Source organism: Zonotrichia leucophrys, chromosome 4, assembly GCF_028769735.1.
Source record: "Zonotrichia leucophrys gambelii isolate GWCS_2022_RI chromosome 4, RI_Zleu_2.0, whole genome shotgun sequence".
NCBI lineage: Eukaryota > Metazoa > Chordata > Aves > Passeriformes > Passerellidae > Zonotrichia > Zonotrichia leucophrys.
Window position 1 is genome coordinate 1028003 of NC_088173.1, and position 19123 is coordinate 1047125.

The 19123-nt window shown below is 41.3% G+C and overlaps 1 protein-coding gene across 9 annotated transcripts in view; it reads left to right on the plus strand.

The window, feature by feature from the left end:
• Nucleotides 1–19123, plus strand: part of NSD2 (nuclear receptor binding SET domain protein 2) — a 99996-nt gene that overhangs the window by 21917 nt on the left and 58956 nt on the right. For 4 of the 9 annotated variants that reach the window (XM_064710182.1, XM_064710189.1, XM_064710188.1 and 1 more), the window contains exons 1-2: nucleotides 3600–3736; nucleotides 17770–18395. In XM_064710182.1, the coding sequence (XP_064566252.1) occupies nucleotides 17799–18395 (597 nt within the window). In that variant the 5' untranslated portion in view covers nucleotides 3600–3736; nucleotides 17770–17798. Of the gene's footprint in view, nucleotides 1–3599; nucleotides 3737–17769; nucleotides 18396–19123 lie in introns of those variants that run through there. The other 5 variants (XM_064710186.1, XM_064710183.1, XM_064710185.1 and 2 more) reach the window with 2 other exon arrangements.

Below are 19123 nucleotides of genomic sequence, written 5' to 3' on the forward strand. Positions count from 1 at the left end.
AGGATAACACTGAGCAGGTATCTCAGCATCAGTGCTACATCAAAACAGGACAATGGGCAGCATTAACTTCACCAGTGTATTCATGGTTTGAACTGTTAATGCCTTCAGTGTTCACCCCTAATAAATGGCAAAGTCTGTGAAACAAGAAAAAACGACATCTGTAGATTCTATATGGGCTATTACAGTACTTACTCAACACAATACAATAAACACTGTAAACATGCTGTGCTGCTCTGCTAATTTGGGAATATCTGATTAACGCATGGACTACACTCATGTAACTTCACTTCAGCACTACTTTGAGTTAACTTTGCCACCAAGATAATCTGCATGCAGGAAAATACACACTAGACACGTTGTTATATAAAATCCCCAAACAAAAATAAAAATGGGTACAAGACAGGAATTTAGAAAGCAATCAGTCCTTAGCATCCATATAGGAGAGGAACATAAACAGAGGGCCCCTGCCACAGAGATCTGTGAGATTAAACGTGCTCATGAGCTGCACTGTCTTTGCTGTTTGCCTTCACCTTCCTTCACCTTCAGAACTCCAGCACATGCCTAAAGCCAGGGGCACTCAATTCAGTTTCTGCTGAAAAAGTGATCTTGAAAAAGTGCTTGAATTACAAATTATCTTTTGGCCTAGTAACTAATTGATAATCTCCAAAATATTTAAATATTTCTAGGACAGTATGCTATCACTACATTTATTTAAATGCCTTTGAGTAGAAAGAGGGATATTATTTTTAATACTAATTGTGATACTATTTAACACAATATATATAAAAGTATTTATATATAATATATAAAAGTAAGTAGCAATAAAATTTTAGACACCAAATGAAACAGGCGTCACTTATAAATTAATACTTTCATTTGCTCTAGTTGTGCATCTTTGATATTTCTTGGATAGGCCATTGAAACCAAAACTTCTAAAAGATATTTTCTAATCTAAAATGACAAAGGAATATAATGAAAGAACAAAATCTCCAAGAGGTTCAGCCTGGGAAATTGTGATACTAGAAACTAATTAGAGGACGTCTCCTTCAACTACTTCAAAGCTATAGGCCAAGTGTAATGCAGCATGCCTGTGATTTGTCAGCACAAGCTTATTCTGCACTGCATATGCATTTATACCTTGAGAAGTTAAAGCTTTTTTGAACTCAATTTTCAGAAGTGTCATATAACTATATCCCCTTGCAAAGAACCAGCCTCTTTGTGTACTGCAGTGGAAAAATGAGGTGTCTTTATTACCACAATAAGAGCTCAAGGAAACAGCCAATTGTTTTGAAAATTAAAAAACCAGCAAGCACATTTTTTATTTAAAGGGTCAAGACATTGGACAAGTTTGCACTAGTGTCTATCTACAATATAAACTGGTAGTATGCCAGTTAAAGGTGTTAACTCCCAGCATAAGCTTTCCTGGAAATCTGCAGGGTGGGTTTATCAGGAAGTAATTACATGGTTGCATATCTTGGTCTCACAGACAAGGCCAGTGATCTACAGGAATTGTGAAGACTAAGGAAGATTTCTCACCTTGACCATGATAACAAAATCCTTCCACTTACACCTTAAAGAACTGACACAGAAGGCAAACATAGGAACTGTGTTATCTGTAGGATATTATGCATTAGTGATAAGTACAAAATGAAAATTTGTTTCTCTTTCATAAGTCACACATAAAGATGAATTTATATAATCGGGCCTGTACAAAAAGTTTATTCCCAAGAGAACGTAGATAAAGTATTTGTATCACACAAATTATTGTCATGTTTTTTATGGAAGTTGGGGGGATTTCTGTGAGGAGAACAGAAAACACCCCTGAATACATGGCATGCTTTGTGCTTTTAGTATGTTAGATTTACTGTTCAACTATGAAGAAAAGCAAGCCTGTATATTCCCTTACATAAACAACAGGATTCACATACTTGCACTTCTATTTATTTGTATTGATACTGGTGTCTCTATTTTTAATTAGAAAGCATCTTTAGTTTTTCTCTGACTGCATTTAACTGAACTTTAGAAAGGAAGCTGGATAAAACCGTCACGACTCTTAATCCAAATTGGCTATTTTAAAATGTAATGGCACTTTCTCTTTAGTGCTGTAAACACTGACATTCGGAAACTAAATCTTGTTTGTCTAACACCTTAAAGAGAGTGTATTTTCTTTTTCACAGAAAGGCTGTAAAACAAGTTAAGGTACCTTTATCACTGCAGACAGATCTCCTCCAGCCACCTTCAGCTTAAAGTTTTAATCAGCTAATGATTAAGATTTTCATTACTAAGTACTTAGCACTAAATTTGCACTGTTCAACTGCTAACTGCCATGCAGCCACCATTAAAAGCTCGCCTAAAAACATCAACAAACTTTAACATATGAAAGTAAATTAAGGATCATGTAAAAAATAAACAGTCTGAGCCTTTCTGTAACAGATGGCCTAATTTTCACCATTATCCATGAAGTATGATGCTGGTGTGTTCCCCTCCCTCCATTATCATCTGTTTACCTTTGGCAGGAGTTGCGACAGATCGTTAGCTACCAGGTTAATACAGTATCCATAGCACCGAGGAACTCCATTCTCTGCCTTGTACACAAACACAGCCTCTCAGCGCTCCATAAATCCTTTATTAAACCATTGAAAGCTTGAAAAACCTGGCCATTACCTGCTTTACATTATCTGCTGCAACGGTTCATGAGCATATTTGTTCCTATTGTAACATGACGGCTGTTTAACGATTTGACTTTAAAAAAAAAAAGCAAGAAAAAGAAAAAAAAAAAGCTGTGTTTTCAATTGGCAAATTACAAGCACATGTACTTATTTTGATGCAAGCTTAAAAAAAAAAAAGAAAAGTAACCCAGGCCATACTTCCAGAAGAGACAGCCCGGATAATTCGCAGCCAGGCACACTTCGGCTCTTACAACCATTCGACAGCCTCCAAATTGTGTGCAGTTGTACGGAAAGTCAAAACATTTGGCTTAAATCAGGATTTTCAGAAAGCGCACGTGTACGGTGGCTGAGGCCAGCGGCGAGGAGTGCACTTTTCAGCCGGCCAGGAGGACAGAAATAATAATAATATAAAGATATTTAAAACTAAACCTTTTTCACCTTCACTTTGGGAATGGGGGGGGGGGAGTTGGTGGCTTGTTTAACGCGTTCTTGCGCACCTGGGGCGGCTCACAGCCTCATCCCCACACCCCAGAGAGGATAAATAATAATAACAAAAAGATGTTTTTAAAAAAAAGCGTTTCCCACCGCGGTGGGCGGGCTCTGGACGCGCTCTCGCCCACCTGAGGGCGGCGAGCCAGGCTCCCCCGAGCGGGCCTGGCCCCACCTCGCCCCGCGGCCTCTTCCCTCCCCTGGCAGCCGGTCCGGCCTCCCCTTTCTGCGGGACGGCCCCGCTCCCGGCCCCGCTCCCAGCGGGCCCCGCTCCCGGCGGGCCCCGCTCCCGGCCCCGCTCCCGGCGGGCGCCGCTCCCGGCGGCCGCGCGTGCGGGCGGCTCCGCGCGGGGGGATTTGAAACGGCCGCTCCGGGGGCCGCGCGGCGGCGGCGGCCAATCAGCAGCGCCGATTTTTCGCGCTGGTTCTGGCCGGAGGAGGGGGCGGGGCCGCCGCGCAGGACCCGCCGGAGCCGCCGCCGCCGCCGCTGTGTCGCCTCGGCTCCCGCCGCTCCCCGGCACCGAGATACCGCCGCCGCCTCGCCAGGCTCCCCGGGGAGAAGGATGCGCTAGGGCACAGGTCGGTAGGCCGGCAGCGCGGCTGGCTCTCCCCCGCGGGAAGGGAGGAGGCACCCGGGGCACGTTCCCGCAGGCCCCGGGCGGGAGGCGGGAGCGGCGGGAGCGGCGGCGGCGAGGCTCGCCCGCCCGCGGGGATGCTGCCGCCCGGCCGCGCGCCTCGCCGCGGGCACCGGGAGCCCCTCTCCCGGGCCGGGTCCGCGAGCTCAAACCGGCAGAAATGCAGTGGAGGCGGCGTGGGGGACAGAGGGTTCCGTGGCGGGGCATCCGCGCCCCCCTCCCGCCCCGGCTGTTCTCCCGGGGACTCCCCCTCCCGAGGCTCCGCTCCCTTCAAACTTACCGTCCTTACCGTCTCCATCTGCCCGGGCAGCCCGCAGCTCCCGTTCCCCGCAGGAGGCTTTTTTTGTTCGCTCCCCCCTCCTCCCCCCCGCTACCTGGCCCTCGCTGCGGGGCCGCGGGTCCCCCCGCCTGCCCCTCGTCTCCCCCCGGAGGCTGCCGCAGGATTTGTGCCGCCGGCTGGGCCTGACTCTTGGGTGGCGGAGGAGCGGAAAGCAGCGATGCCGAGCCGGAGTCCCGGCTGTTGCAGCTTCATCCTTTCCCCCCGACCGCCTCCTCCTCCTCCTCGGCGCTGCGGGAGGTCGGGGGCAGCATAAAGGGGTAAAGGAGAGGTGCCCACCCGTCCCACCTCCCTCCCCGGGGAACGGGGGATCAATCAGTGCAAATCAGAAAGAAAACCGGAGCGGGAGGACACGACCGATGGGAAGGGGGGAAAAGCCCTCCCCAGGATTTAAACCGCCCCCTTGAGGGGTAGCGAGGCTGCAAATGTCCCCCCTGTGGCGGTGAGGGTGTGGGGAGGTGGAGGCTGCTCCTGCCCCTTCCCGCCGGGTAGCACTGAGATTGAACGGCAGCAGGAGTGAATGTAACTCTGGAAATGTATGGAGGGGGAAGCCATGTTTGATTTATCCCTCCACTAAACACTGATGTGATGATCCTTCTACTTACACCCTTCTGCAGTCCATCCTGGACCGGTATGGGAGGAAAGCCTTGTTAGGAAAATGGAAAGGAAACATTCCTGCGAAGGCGTGCGGGCTTGTTGGCTCGATATTCATTAAGTATGAGAGGACAGGGCTCTTGTAACTTGAATTGATATTTGTGTGGTAAAAGAGCCAGGGGAACTTGTATTCCCAAGGCCATAGTTACAGCTCATCTGCTGTGGCTTTACCGCTCTGGGGGTGGAGAAGGGAATTTGCCATACTTCTTGAACGTATTTATACTTGCTTTTTTGGTTTTGGATTTTTTTTTTTTTAAATATGTCGGCTGAAAGGAGGAGTAAACACTACTAGAAGTACAGAGACGGTAAACACCATATTTAAACACATTTCAGAGAAAATGGGCTTCTTGCTAGCAGGCATAAGGCAAGCAAGAGGCTGGTATCAGTCATTGCCCATGTATTTCGTGTGCATGAATATTTTCTTATTGGCATTTATATTAAAATTGGTTTATAATGATTGTTAAATTTAGGAGCTAGTCCACCACACACTGAGTAAGCTAAATAGGTCTGCTTTAAAAAAAATAAAAAGAAGAAGGAAGATATGTTTGGCTTTTAGCCTTTGCATATATCCAAGGAAGGTAAACACTGGGGTAGATGTGAAGTTTGTAATAGATTATGCTAAGAGCCCTTGCTAGTGAATTAAACGAACATATATATCTATATATGTAAGGACACTAACATTCCTTACGCATGGAAAGTGTGGCTTTAGCTGCAAGAATAAATTGGTTCTTCACTGAAATGTTCGTATGTTAGTAGAATATCTGCAAACTTATTGCTGAAGCTATTATTTGCTTGTTTGCTGTGGGAATTTCGCTTGGGAAATGCAGCATATCAACGTTAATAAACTCCTCAGTTTCAGAGTGTGCTGAATTTTGACTGTGGATTATTTGACCGTTGAATGAAATAATGGAATTAAATCACTGTTTTGCAGGGCTACTCAGGGTTCAGTACTTAAAGTATATGCAATTTTTGGTTGTTTCAGTAACTATCTATATCCCACATATTAAATCATACAGGGATTTTTGTCTAGTATGCAACCATCAGAAAATCTGACAGGTTTTTTCAGTATGTGAATATAAATGCTCTAAATATTACTGGAGATGGTGTAAAGGTTATAGGACTATCCACGCTCACACATGCTTGGAAAAATCCAGGTATTAAAAGTACAGTAAAACCTACTACTTTATCAAATATTATTTTAAAATGTCAGAAGAAACTAGGTCATTATACTTAAAGGGTCTAGATTTAAAGTACTTTAGAAGATGGAAAATAAAAATAAAATATATTTCTTTTTACTTCAATATGAATCCAACAAATGGCTGGTAAGAATAAAAAATTCTGTCTGTAGGGCTGCATGTCTTTTCTGAAGCCAGTGGTAATTTTGCAGGTGAAATTATTGCATGTAAATTACTGCCTGCGTGCCATAGACTGGATATTACAGCAAAACCAACCCAGCTTGGATTTAGACTGGAAGCAAAGAATGACTGTTGCTGGGTGGCTTTCTAGTATTTGGGTGGGGAATGTACACATATATGTGAGTTTGTGTCCAAAACACTGCACTAATAAAGTAGCAAAGGAATGGCAAGAGGAGATTGTTTTTCAGTGTCCTGTTGTTTGTGGTCCTTTCACCTCTCACTGTTGCACTGAGCCTGCTTTTTGTTCCACCAGTGTCAGTACATTTCCCCAGCGAGGTCTTGTTTCTGCAGCCTGATAAATGTGTTTCCTTGTGGTCCATCAAAGCCTGGTGACTGCGCTGGGGCTCCATGTGCATCAATGTTCACCTGCTCTGCTCAGATTCCTGCGTCAGGGCTCTGGTGTGTGATGAGCAGAAGATACAAACAGAATTCTTGCAGTGATTTGGTCACTGCTGGTCATTCCTGCTTATATAACCACACAGCATTTCTTAGGTTTTGAACATAGAAGATGGTTTAATGCATGAAAACAGCACGTATCTCCTGTATAGAGATAGGTGAAGGGCCAGGCCTTTTCTGGGGAAAAAAAATTAAACCTCTCATCAAGAGCAGCGTGCTGCACAGTGAGAAGCACCCATTAAGTGATATTGCTGAAAACAACAGATTCCCTAACAGCCAGCAATCCGGCATGAGTGAGAACTGCTTGGGTGGGACTAATAATCATGCCATGGATGATGACTACATGTTTTAGTCCTGTGTTTGTAGCTGTACTATTTGGGCTCTTTCATGACTACATGTTTTAGTCCTGTGTTTGTAGCTATACTATTTGAGCTTTTTCATTACTTTCCTGCAAAGAGAATTGAAATGGCTGCCTGGTTGAGTAGATGTGATAGATCTGGTGTAATTATCAAATCCAGCCTTGGGATGAAGAATGGAGATCTTAGAGAATGGTTTGGATGGGGAAGAACCTCATAGATCATCTAGTTCCACCCCTCTGCCATGGGCAGGGACACCTTTCACGAGGGCAGGTTGCTCAGAGCCCCATCTCAAGTGGATCAGTAAGTCCCATTTTTCTAGGGAACATCACTTTCCAGTTAGGCTGCAGCTTTGAGAAATGTCTTCACCAAGGATGTCCTGGAATCTTGGTGGTAAATGAGAAGTGGAGATGGAGCATGGCACCAGGATAAGTGCTCAGGTAGTAAAGTGAAGAGAGAAAATAATTTCTCATCAGAGCTTGACATCTGAGTCCAAATTTCCTTTGGTGCATAATTGCAGAGAGCTTGGGAGAAAGGGGGCTGGTAAGGACAGCCTTGTTGATGTGCCAGCAGTCACCCTGCTGGTTGTAAATTCACATAGTTGTTTGAATGGGTCAGTCAGCTATTTTATACAGTTAATGGTCACTTGGAAGGTTTTGATTCTGAAAACATTTTTGAAGGAAAAGAGAGAAACTGCCTAAATTTTCTGCCTTCATTGCACCTTCAGATTAGCTTCTGTATGACCTGCGGTCATTGGAGGTAGCTGTATAAATGTATTTGCCTTTTTCTTGTTACTGACATAAATTTCTAAAATTATACACCAGGTATCTTTTTAATGCTTTTATCAAGTTTGTCAATATCTCTAATAGTTAACTTATATTTTCTAGCATCAGCAGGAAGAGAAGTTTTTGGAATCTGTAGAAGTAAAATATAGGCCATATTCCTCTCTGGTGCCCTTTTGGCTAAAAAAATACTCAAAGTTCATGGTGAACAGGAATATATACTACTATATATTTGTACCTTGTGATGATAAGTAGTGCATGGTGGACTGTGCATTAACCTTCCTGACGAGCAACTCTAAACTTAAGCACCAGATAATCTGTTGACTCTGTGGTACATTCAATAAGCAACCTCTGTCCAGAGCATACAGTAGATTAATATAACACAATTAACATAAACTGAATTTTTTAAACTGCATGTTGTGTGCAATGAACAAATACCTATGAATCATGCTTGAACCAAAAGCAGGATTTGAACTATCCTTGCTAATGTTAATGAATAATACCATTGCATGGAAGTTGTTCTTATGGTACCATGGTGGGCTGTGTGAAAAGTAGGTGTTTGAAAATGTATTTGAATGTTTCACAGCAATCAGATTGCACTTAGTGAGCATGGAAGATTGAAGTACTAACCTAATGTACTTCACAGTTTTCATATGTTGGGCAAAATGACTTTGCCCTGGGGCACCACTGATGCAGGATCTCATATATGACTTATTGTGAAACTAGTAAAATATATAAGAGATTTAAAGCATGTTTTAAATTGCAAGGATTGCTCAACAGGTCATGGCTCTGTTTCTAGTTTTGTTCCCATCCTTTCAGCTTATCCTATTTTCATCTTGGTGCAAGATAGCAATTTGATCTTCTTTTGAACTTTGGTATTCAGCTCCCCAGCACAAATTGGAGCTATTTGGGGTGAGGATACATAGGTGGCAAATGACTGGAAAACTGCAGCATGATGAGCTATTGAACTTGATTTTCATAGAAGCTTTACCATTTTTCCTCTGCTGTGAAGGATACTGTTGGTTTTCTGTGTCACTTTGGAGAAGCACAAGGATGTCTTGTTCTGTTGGCTGACAGAGATCACCATTTAACTGTCTTTGTGAACATCTCTTTGGCTTGTGCCTTACACTAAATACTGAAATGTTAGTATCTCACATCCATGCTAAAATACACATTAAAAATGTGTTTTATACAGAATCCTAGAGTGTTCTGAGTTGGAAGGGACCCCCAAGGACCATTGGGTCCAATGCTGAAGTGAGTGGCCTGTACAGGGACTGAACCCACAATGTTGGGGTTATTCACACCATGCTCCAACCAGCTGAGCCAAACTCAGGGTATACAAATCATCTTCAGGCGTATTTGGCCTTGAGGGCTAAATCAGAATTCCATGTTTTCTTTGCCAGAGTCAAAGAACATAACAGGAGTGAGTTCTGTTCCCTGAGTTCTCTGAGTTCTGCCATAGTAAACAAGAGATACAAAAGGAGCAGAAGATGAGATATTTTGTGACAAAAATATCTTTAAGAGAAAAGGCTGAGGTTAGGGAAGGTCTCGTTAGAAATGTGATTTAAATGGAATTTGAAATATTTTGAAAAGCTACTGATTAAAGAATAAAGGAAACATTGGAAAGAATATTTAGTAATGCAGCCTTCTGTCATGGTGTTTGGGAATCACTCCACATATTTATTCATTCTAATAAGCAGAAGTGTAAATGTTCATGCTGTGGCATGGGTTAGTCTCTGGAGCTGAGGTTCCCAAGATTACATATCAGATAAATTAATTGTGGGACTTGCCAGCCTTGGTGGGATTCCATTGGAGCAAAGATCCTGACTGCACTGGCACTGTGAAACATCTAAACTGGGGAGTTCTCTCTGTAGTAAAGAATGCCTAGATTCTAGTCTGATAATAAAGCCAGAGGGATTTAAGCCAAAGTATGAACCTTGTAGCACAGTGTAGGGTGAAAGAGGTGAATATGGATCATTTCCCTATATGGAGTGCTTGCCAACAACTTTCAATCAAATTCTTCAGAATGAAATTAATGTTGTGATTTTTCTGTGAGTGCAAAATGCAGACTCAGAAGCTGGTTTCTAGTAGTACTCCTGAACAGACTAGAAACAAATGCTGGGATTAAATGTGGAATGTGACTGAAATTCAGAGTAGTGCAAAAAACAAGTTCCAGTCATAAAATGTGTAGCTGAAAGTAGGTGTGCAATATCTATTCATCACGTGAAAGCCTGGCTCAAAATGGTAGTGATAGCTGAGCCTTCAGAAACTCTGCAAATAAGAAGAGCAGCTACAATTGCTTAACACTACTTATTTCTACAGTCAGAGCTAGATTTTCCCATGAGAAGTATGTACAACACAATTTGTCTAAAGAACTAAATTTGATAAGACAGTGAAGTAATGCACAAAGCTAGTACTGTGCTGAAAGGAAAGCAAAAAATTGCAGGAGATACCCACTGTAAACCTCTCTACCCAGAAGTTTTGGAAAGTGGACAGGAAGGAATTGGTTTGTTAGACAGGGAAGTGTTTTATCTTTCTGTCTTCAAGTGGAATGGATAAGGTACTCTTTATCTACAGAAACTCAAATTCCAGACCTTTTACCTCTAACAGTTACACTAATCACTTTCTGAGAGATTTTTGATGTAGATGCAGCAAAAGAAATAAAAAAGGAATTAAGAGCTCTGAGAATGATGGTAATGCATTTTGGCAGGAGCATGGTAAATCTCCAGCACAGGGAAGTGCTTCAAGTAATGTCCAAACCAGAAAGGCCACTTCATAGCAAGTATTTGGGTTTGTTTGAAGAGTGTCTAATGTCTGAAGTCTCAGGCCTTGCTTCAGTGTTCCTGGCATACATCTTCCAGTTCCCTCTGTGTGTGTGTTTTGCCTCAAGGAAATACATTGATAGAATTATTAATGTAGTTGCATGTAACTGGTTATGGTCTGTGTGAAGGAGATCTGAATTAGCACAGTATGGCCAGGATCACATTATAGTCAGTTCCATTCAGATGTGGGCGTGTGCTGTTTTTAGTGAATGGTGCATATCTGTGAGTTAAATTCTGTAGTGCTGTGGAGTCAGGATTAATTACCTTTACCCTCAGACCTTTACCCTCCAGATCTTTACCTAATGCCGTGAGATGTGAAGCTGAATTTACTGGGTGAAAGAAATCAGCTATTTGTACACATTACCTGTCCACATCAGAGAGGTACACTATGAGTGCAGTGTATTGCTGCTTCTGTAAACAGCAGAAGATGTGGCCAAATGCTGCTCCAGGATTATTTTGCCCTCTCTGTGTCCATACAGCTGGGCCTTCCTGGTGTTGGCAAAGCCTCACATGTCTCCAGTGTCACTGCCACTTCCTAGAATGATTCCAAGGCACCAAGTGTGCTTCTGGCATTTAAATGCACCCACTTGGATGAACAGTTTTAATGCTGTGGTAGACAAAGATAGCAGACTTGTCAGGGTCTAGACAAAATGATTGTAGCCTCTGGATTAGTTAGCTGCTGTCTGGTCAGATCTGGGAAACACTGATTTCTGTAGAGGTGTAGCAGATAACATCTTGTTAACACTGCAATTTGATTCATTGTCTATAACATTTTGTGGTGTCATCCCAGGTTTGATCTTCCCTTCCTTGAATTCCCTCATAATTCAAACAACCAGAAATTTTCATGATTCTCTTGGAGAAGCTTCAGGCAATTGCTGTGCTGTCACAACTACATATGGGAATAAGAGCAAAATCAGTGGCCACAGTGAAGAGAAAACAGATTATAGTGTGTTTATCTGCTGCAGTGAATATTATGTAAGCCAGAGGATCCAGATCCTGAAAGCGTGGTGCAAGGAGTAGGGGTGGGATGCTGACTAAAAAAAAGCCAGTGGGATTAAAAAAGGTATAGGAAATTAAAGTAGTGTTAGACCAGGTGAAAAAGCAGTATAAATAAGGAGCTCTGCACTGAAGTGCTGTGCTATTTGAGATTGTGTGTGATTGTGTTTGGTTCTTTGTTCCCAAGCTATGCAGATGCCAGGTGCACATCTCTGAGCCGCCTGAAAGACAGGGAGAGACCTCGTTTCATTGGTGAACAAAGACATAAACTGAGCAAGTACTGAATTGTGAAGTCCTGTTTTGCTGGAGAGGGACCATTCTCTTTGGAGCTCTCCAGGACACAGGAAGGTCTCAGGTTTGGGGGCTGCCTTTTTGTATTTATTAAATACTGGTGGTATATTCACTAGTTTCTACCGTTTTAGGCACCGGTGTCCTCCCTGCTTATGTGCAGAGGAGAAGCCATTCCTTTCTGTTTGATCTGTGGTCCCACCACAGTGGTGTGTGTAGTCTCTTCAGACAAAATTACAACATCTATGAAGAATTTGATTTTACTCAAATGTATCTCATTGCTTCACTCACCTCCAGCAGTGTTGAGTGGAACTGACAACATAAAATTTCTGCAGCAGTGGAAAAAATATTTCTGTGATTTTAAGAAAAGGAACTAATGGAGAGGAATCCTCTTACAGACACTTCTAGCCTTGTCCACGTGAAAGGGTTGGTTGCAAAAGCTTTTCCCAAGGAAGGACAAGAAAGCAAGTCCATCCATTTTGTAAGCTTGCTTTCTGCAGTAGCAAGTGGATTTAAAGGGAAGAATTGCTTTTCATTTTACAGTTGTTAAATGCCCAAGTTGGTATCACTAATTGTCTTAATAATAAGGGAGTAAATGGTTGTTTTGGTTCATGAAAATAGGCTATGTCATTGAAATTCAGAAATTTTATCCATTAGGGGGAAAAAAAAAGCGAATCCAAAACAAATTTAAAACAAATTTTAAAAGATAGATACTTTTTTTTTTTTTCCCAAGAACAATATTTGGTTGTAGGTAATATTGGGTAGTAAGTGCAACTGTAAATACACTAACTTTTTCCGCGGAATTTTGAAAATGTCCTTTATCTTGTTGTATCTTCTGCAATATTAATGAAGTCTTTACTTCAAGTGCTTTTACATTAAAAATAGTCTTCTTTGGAGGGATGCTTTTTAAAAAATTTTCCTAAGATTCATAAATTTTTAGAAAGGTTTTGATATATTTATTTTCAATCCTATCTCAGCTACTACAGTAAAGGATTTCTTCATGAGAGATACTGTTTTTGAATTTTCTGGCTAGAACTGGTTTCTGACAACTTTTGGCAATCTTGCAATGCAATTTTTAGTTGTGTTTTCTTCTAAAATAAAATTATATTTAGATCCTGTATTAATTTTTCATTGTTTTAATGCAGTGAAGAACAATTATAGTGTACTACACAAGAGTAAATACTCATCTACTCCTATTTGATATTTTAGGGGTTTTATACAAGATAATATGAGTAAGCATACTCAAGTTTTCAAATGTATTAGCAGAAAAAGTGTTGTAACCTTCTTAATCTCGTTAAGTATTTTCTCTCTCATTCTGATCTGAAAATAGGAATAACCTTTTGTCTTAAAATTGACAAGACAATGGAGAACACTTACCAGAAAGCAATCTTAACACAAAAAAGCAGCAGCCAACTATTAGCTTTTTAGTGCCAGCTGAAAGCCTTATTGGTAGGTAATAAAAATAGCTTTAATGGATGAAGTTCTCTTACTGTGAATTTGTATTGAAGTTTGTCATCCTCCCTTCTTTCCCCCACCTCCCTGTGCCTGCCCCAGGTAATTCACCAGAGTAAGAAAACCCTTAGATGAAAAAAAAGTGATATTTAATAGAGATGCTTGTTGATGGTTACTTCCTCAGATCCCTCCCTTTGGCAGAATTGAAAGGAATGGAGTACTCCATTCTTTCTGACACACTGGAAAAGCATCTCTGAAATTACAGCAGATGTGGAAGAAATGGCTAATAAATATCCCATAAATGATAGTGGCTTGGCCAGTGAAGGAGGAATCTGACATGCACACTAACTGCGTTTGACTCATGACTCCTGTCAGATGATGAACTTTCAAGTAATTAATGCATGATTTAAAATGTCTGCAAGATAGTTTGCCTTATATAGAACCTGGTTTTTTAGTATGAACATGTGTACAAAGCCACTGCAAGGATTGTCCAGTTGTCATTGTCTGATTAAAAATTCTAGAGACCTTCATCTGATAAGAAATCTTTTCCACGCTGAAAGCTTTTGGTTCACAAGCCAAAATAATCATGTTTATTCAGCAGACTCCTGGTTATAATGTTTTTTCCCCTTTGTTAGTGAAAATGGTACTTGTTGGGTCACCAGACATTCAGTGTGGGACGATACTGGCTTAAGCCCATTAGCTGCTACTAGCGTGTGATGCTTTTGTCCCCTTCCTTTCCCTGCCCTCCCCCCTTTGCCTTTTCAATGGATACAGAGTCATCTAGAAAAAGATAAGGGATGGCTTTTGCTCCTGTGTGATACCGTGGTCCAGCATGAGTGCACATGATTTTAGCTCCAAATCTAATTGTATGTTCAGCTGCTTCAGGACCTTACTCTTACAACTTGAATCAACTCGATCTTGTCTGTGATCTATCTTATTTCATTCCTTCATGTCTTGTCTTCTAGATCTCCTTGCATTAATTCCAGACTCACAGCAGCACTGCTTGGTTGGTGGCTATTTTCTCCTTGCCCCTTCTTTCCTGCTCTGTCCCCTCCTCTCACAAAGGGCCTGGTCCTTTTTCTTCTTCTTATAGTGTCGCTATGAAGTTTTGTATAGCAAAATGTACCTGACTTCAATTTTGATCTTCTTCCCTGAAACCCTTTGTTATTCCCATGTGTAGATTTTCTTTCTTTTACCCAGACCCCACAATGTAGCTTATTTTTTGCAAGGAGGACTGAGATGTGTATCACTAATTTCCATCCCACTGGTTGTCCTAGAGATGGTGACTAACCTGCAAATTGCTGTCTAGATGTCTCATCTCCCCATGGGACTATATTTTCTGTTAGGTACTCACATCTGTTATCTTAGCCCATTATTCTGCCTCTTACTTTAAGCCTTTACTCATTTGTTCCATTAGATCTTTGTACAAACATGGTCTATTTCCCATGTTTTATAATCTGTATCTCCTGGTTCTGATATCGTACAGTTTCAAATTACTGCCTTTGTCTTCATTTTCCCATTTACAGTTGTTGTGGGTACATTAACTTCCTCCTTTTACCAGTATTACTCCTGGATTTGTTGTCTCTTGGCTTCAGTGATTTGAGAAGCCTTTTTCAGTGCTTTCAGCTGTTTTTAGTGACCTGTATTACTGAGTCATTAACTGAACCTTCACTCACTGAAGTTCTTGAAATCTGGGTATCTTCAGATGGATCTAGCAAATCAAGGTAACTGCTATATAAGTTCAGGGTCTTTCACTTATTGGTACTTTTGGTTTGGTTTGGGTTTTTTGTTGGTTGGTTTGTTTAGTTTTTGTGGTATGGAGTGTATACTGTTGGGTTTATTAGCTAGAAAGACAATAACTTGATTTCTTTTTAAGCCATAGTTTTTGAGTTGATTATCTGTGGGTCATTGTTCAGGCAAGGCCTTGAGAAGTTTGATCAGGTTTAAGCATGAGGTGGGAATAGATGATGTGAGGAAATCCCTTCCAGCCTAAGTTCTTCTGTGACTATGGCAATTTTTATGTTTTGACATTCTTGAGATACCCATTCTAATTCATCAATGTCCTGAGATGGAGTGCACCAGTAACAGTCTCACTGGATTATTCACTGCTTTTTTTGGAGGCGTGCCTCAAGCTTGATGACCTTGTAGCTTCACGACGTATGTGATGAGAGTAAGATTTCTAATTCAGCAGCACAGTGTGGATTAGAAGATACAGCTGGCCCGATGTGCAGAAATCCATCCATGCCCTGATCAGTTTATGGATCCATCCTGGGCCGGGAGGAGCCGCGCCGAGCCCGGCGCCCACTGGGGGGCGCAGCGGCCGCAGGGAATTCGGAACTTGGATGCCCAAATCCCATCTCTGCTTTGCTCCCTTAGGGATCCCTGCCAAGGAAGTACAGATTTAGCAACAGACCGCTGGTTTGGTTGTTTTGTTCTTGGTTTTGCTGGGTTTTCTAAGGACTTTTGCTCTCTGTAACTGTGTGATGTGCTTCCCAGCAGGTTCGCCTTTTGCCCAGAGATTTATAGAATTTGTCACTAGTTGTTTCTTATGAGAAATGTGATTTCAGTTAAATCTGCTGAATCACACGTGAAACACTGCCGTGTTATTAACTGGGCTGAGAGTTTGTCTCATGTCCATGTTTTCAGAGAATATACCGTGAAAGGACATGAGTTCCCTTTAGGTTTAGTAATTTATTCTGTTCTGATTGAGTTTTGAGTTTCCTTTTATCTCTGATTCCTCTTAAGAAGAGTTAATATAGTTGGCTGCTTTCTAGTCGTTTTATCAGAGATTTTATTGATAATTCTGATTTCATCTGGCTAAAGAAAAATGAGAATTTTTTCTCTTGCAGATTCACTTGGAGTTCAGGTACACTTGCTGTCCTTGCCTTGTTTAATGCCAGATTTTCAGGCTGCTGTTTGTGCCTGGAGGGAGAAGGGTTTTCATCTCTCAAATGAGTCTATATAGCTTGTGTGGAAAGACACCCTTTTATCTTGTAGATATTTTAAAGCAGTGTGTTAGGGAGATGGCACCACTTGCTAAGGAGAGATGGAGTTAATGATTTTTAATTTTTTTCTGCATCTTTGTAAATGAAAAGGTTTCATGTTCGTCAGCTGCTTTGAATTCAAGCTTGACATCCTTAAGAAGGTTTGGCAGGCTGCAGCAGTGCTCAGTTATGAACATGTTTACATTGCTACTCCTGATGTAGGAGCTATCAAAAATGCAAGTTGGAGGAATATGCCAGTTGTAAGCATTATAACTGTGTGCATTAATAAATAAGGTGAGATTCAGAAGTGATTTCTACCATAGCAACTGACAATTCAATAGCTATTCATCATGGTTTTTGCTGCACTTTTTTGGGAGCACGTGAGACAAGATCTGATGAAATTTTGATTCGATGTGGCAGTCCTTGGACTTAATCATACATGAAATTGGTTACCTTGAGCATGGATATGATGATTATTGTGCTGAGCTTTCATAATATTTCTGATGGTGTATTTTTCTATATTGTGTATATATTGGACCCAGTTATATGAAGAATCTATGCAGGTGAATTTTAAAAATTGAAACCATCATCTTTAGGAGCACAAAGGAGTCATTCTGCCAGACTGATTTGTTTGCTACGGTGGTGTAATGTGAGATAGGCAGGGTTAGCTTTTAGAACCCTTGTAGAACCTGTTTAGGGCAGAAGATATTGCAGTTTTAGCTTGTTGTATGTTTGCAAATTTCTGTATGAAAAGTGGGTGTTAGATGATATTGCTGCCATGAAAAATCTGAAATTCCAGGAGTTGTTTTGATCATTTAAATTTTGTCCAGTATGGTCACTAGCCTGATGGGTTAGTTGTTTCCCAGGGGGCTGGTGTTCCTGGCCCAAAAGACTCACTCTTTATTCATTCTTACAGCCAGAATGCTTTGAGAAATGTCTGGAGAGTGTCTGAGCTGTGGTGTTTCTGCAGGGGGTGTGTTTTGATGGATGGTTGAAGTTTGGAGAGGGAGGAAGGGAAGCTGTGATGCTGCTGTCCATAGTGTAGGTGCTACAGGAACACAGCCTGGGGGCTTTCTGTGCTGGCACAGCCTCTTGGAGATAAACTCATCTGGTTTATGTTGTTAACAATTATACTATCTTAGGTCTAACCTCTTATCTGTTTTATATAGTGCAGTACCTTTGTGTAGCTATTGTAAGCAACGCTCATGCTGTAGATGGTTAACAAATTGTTAAAATGAAAGCTGTGATTTTGCTTTCCACTTTCAATTTAATAAAATTGATGATTCATAGATCTGTTTTTCTTGGAATTTTTTTGTAATGCATATTAACAGATACTGAGGCATTTTGCCTTGGAAGATTTGTAAACAAAGCTTTTTTTAGTAAAAGTCTAATGAAGTACATTGAGTTTTATATTAGTGCTGATGTCTATCTGAGTACTTAATAGCTTTTGACATTTATTGTTAAAAATTTTTTTTGTCTTTTTGTCTTAATATAGCAGTGTAAGACTGGAAACATCTGGGCTGAATGGACTTTAGCATCAAAAGAAGTTCTCAACTGTTAACTCAAAAAATTAACTGCATCAAAATGAAGCAGGTACCAGAAATCCTTGGAAATACCAATGGGAAACCTCAGAATTGTGAAGTGAATCGTGAATGTTCCGTCTACTTGGGCAAAGCACAACTTTCTGCCACTCTACAGGAAGGTGTCATGCAAAAATATAATGGCCATGAGACTCTTCCATTTATTCCAGCTGATAAATTGAAAGATCTGACCTCCCGGGTGTTTAATGGCGAGTCCGGGGCCCAGGATGCCAAGCTGCGCTTTGAACCTCAGGAAATAAAGGGAGTTGGAACACCCCCCAACACTACTCCTATCAAGAATGGCTCTCCAGAAATAAAGCTGAAAATCACTAAAACCTACATGAATGGGAAGCCTCTTTTTGAGTCCTCCATTTGCGGAGACAATGGTGCAGATGTGTCTCAGTCAGAGGAAAATGAACAAAAGCCAGCAAACAAGGAGAGGAGAAGCAGAAAAAGAAGCATAAAATATGACTCCTTACTTGAGCAGGGTCTTGTTGAAACAGCTTTAGTGTCAAAGACTTCAAGCACCACTGAAAAGAAGGTAGTACTTTTTTTTTTTCATGTTTTCTGTGTTTTGTGAGGTTTATTAATCATACAGGAGTTTCAGTGTTTGTATGCTCATCTTCAGGCATTTAGTTAGGTGCCTCACAAATGGGGGGAGTAATAGTTTATGCCTCTCTTTGTCTCAAAAAAAGAACAGATGCACTCTAGTTCTGGTACCTGTTTCTTCCCCAGGATAGGAATACCCCATAAATTCAGTTTCCATATCAGTAAAGTAAGTCACCAGAGCAAATCAGGGCATGTGGAAGTATGTGATGTATGAAACAGAAATTTCCTCTAGACTTGTAGCCGAGACTTAGTCACAATGTGCACCTGAGCAAGGAAACTGAGGTAGAGGTGACCTTTAACTCCTGGAGAATGAGGTATTATGGCTTCTTAATAAGCAGATGTTTCAGAAAAGAAACCTTCCTTTTTCTCTATTTCTGGTTCTGAATTAAAAGAAAAACGTACTCAGCAGTCAGCTGGCTGATCAGCAGGCCTCTTTGCCATCAGATTTTGGCAATTGGAACGTATTCCCCTTGCCTGTTTGTGATCTGAAAAGAGCTGGTTTTGCTTGCTTTAACCCAGTGACTTATTTTAATTGAAAATATCTACGTCTTGTGTTTGGTGTCATTAGTTTTGTGGTCAAGCTCTTTGGTTTTTTACTTCTTTTAAACATTGGCAGAAATGTTTAAGCTTTTTTAATTTGCCTTACCAAGTTGTAAATAA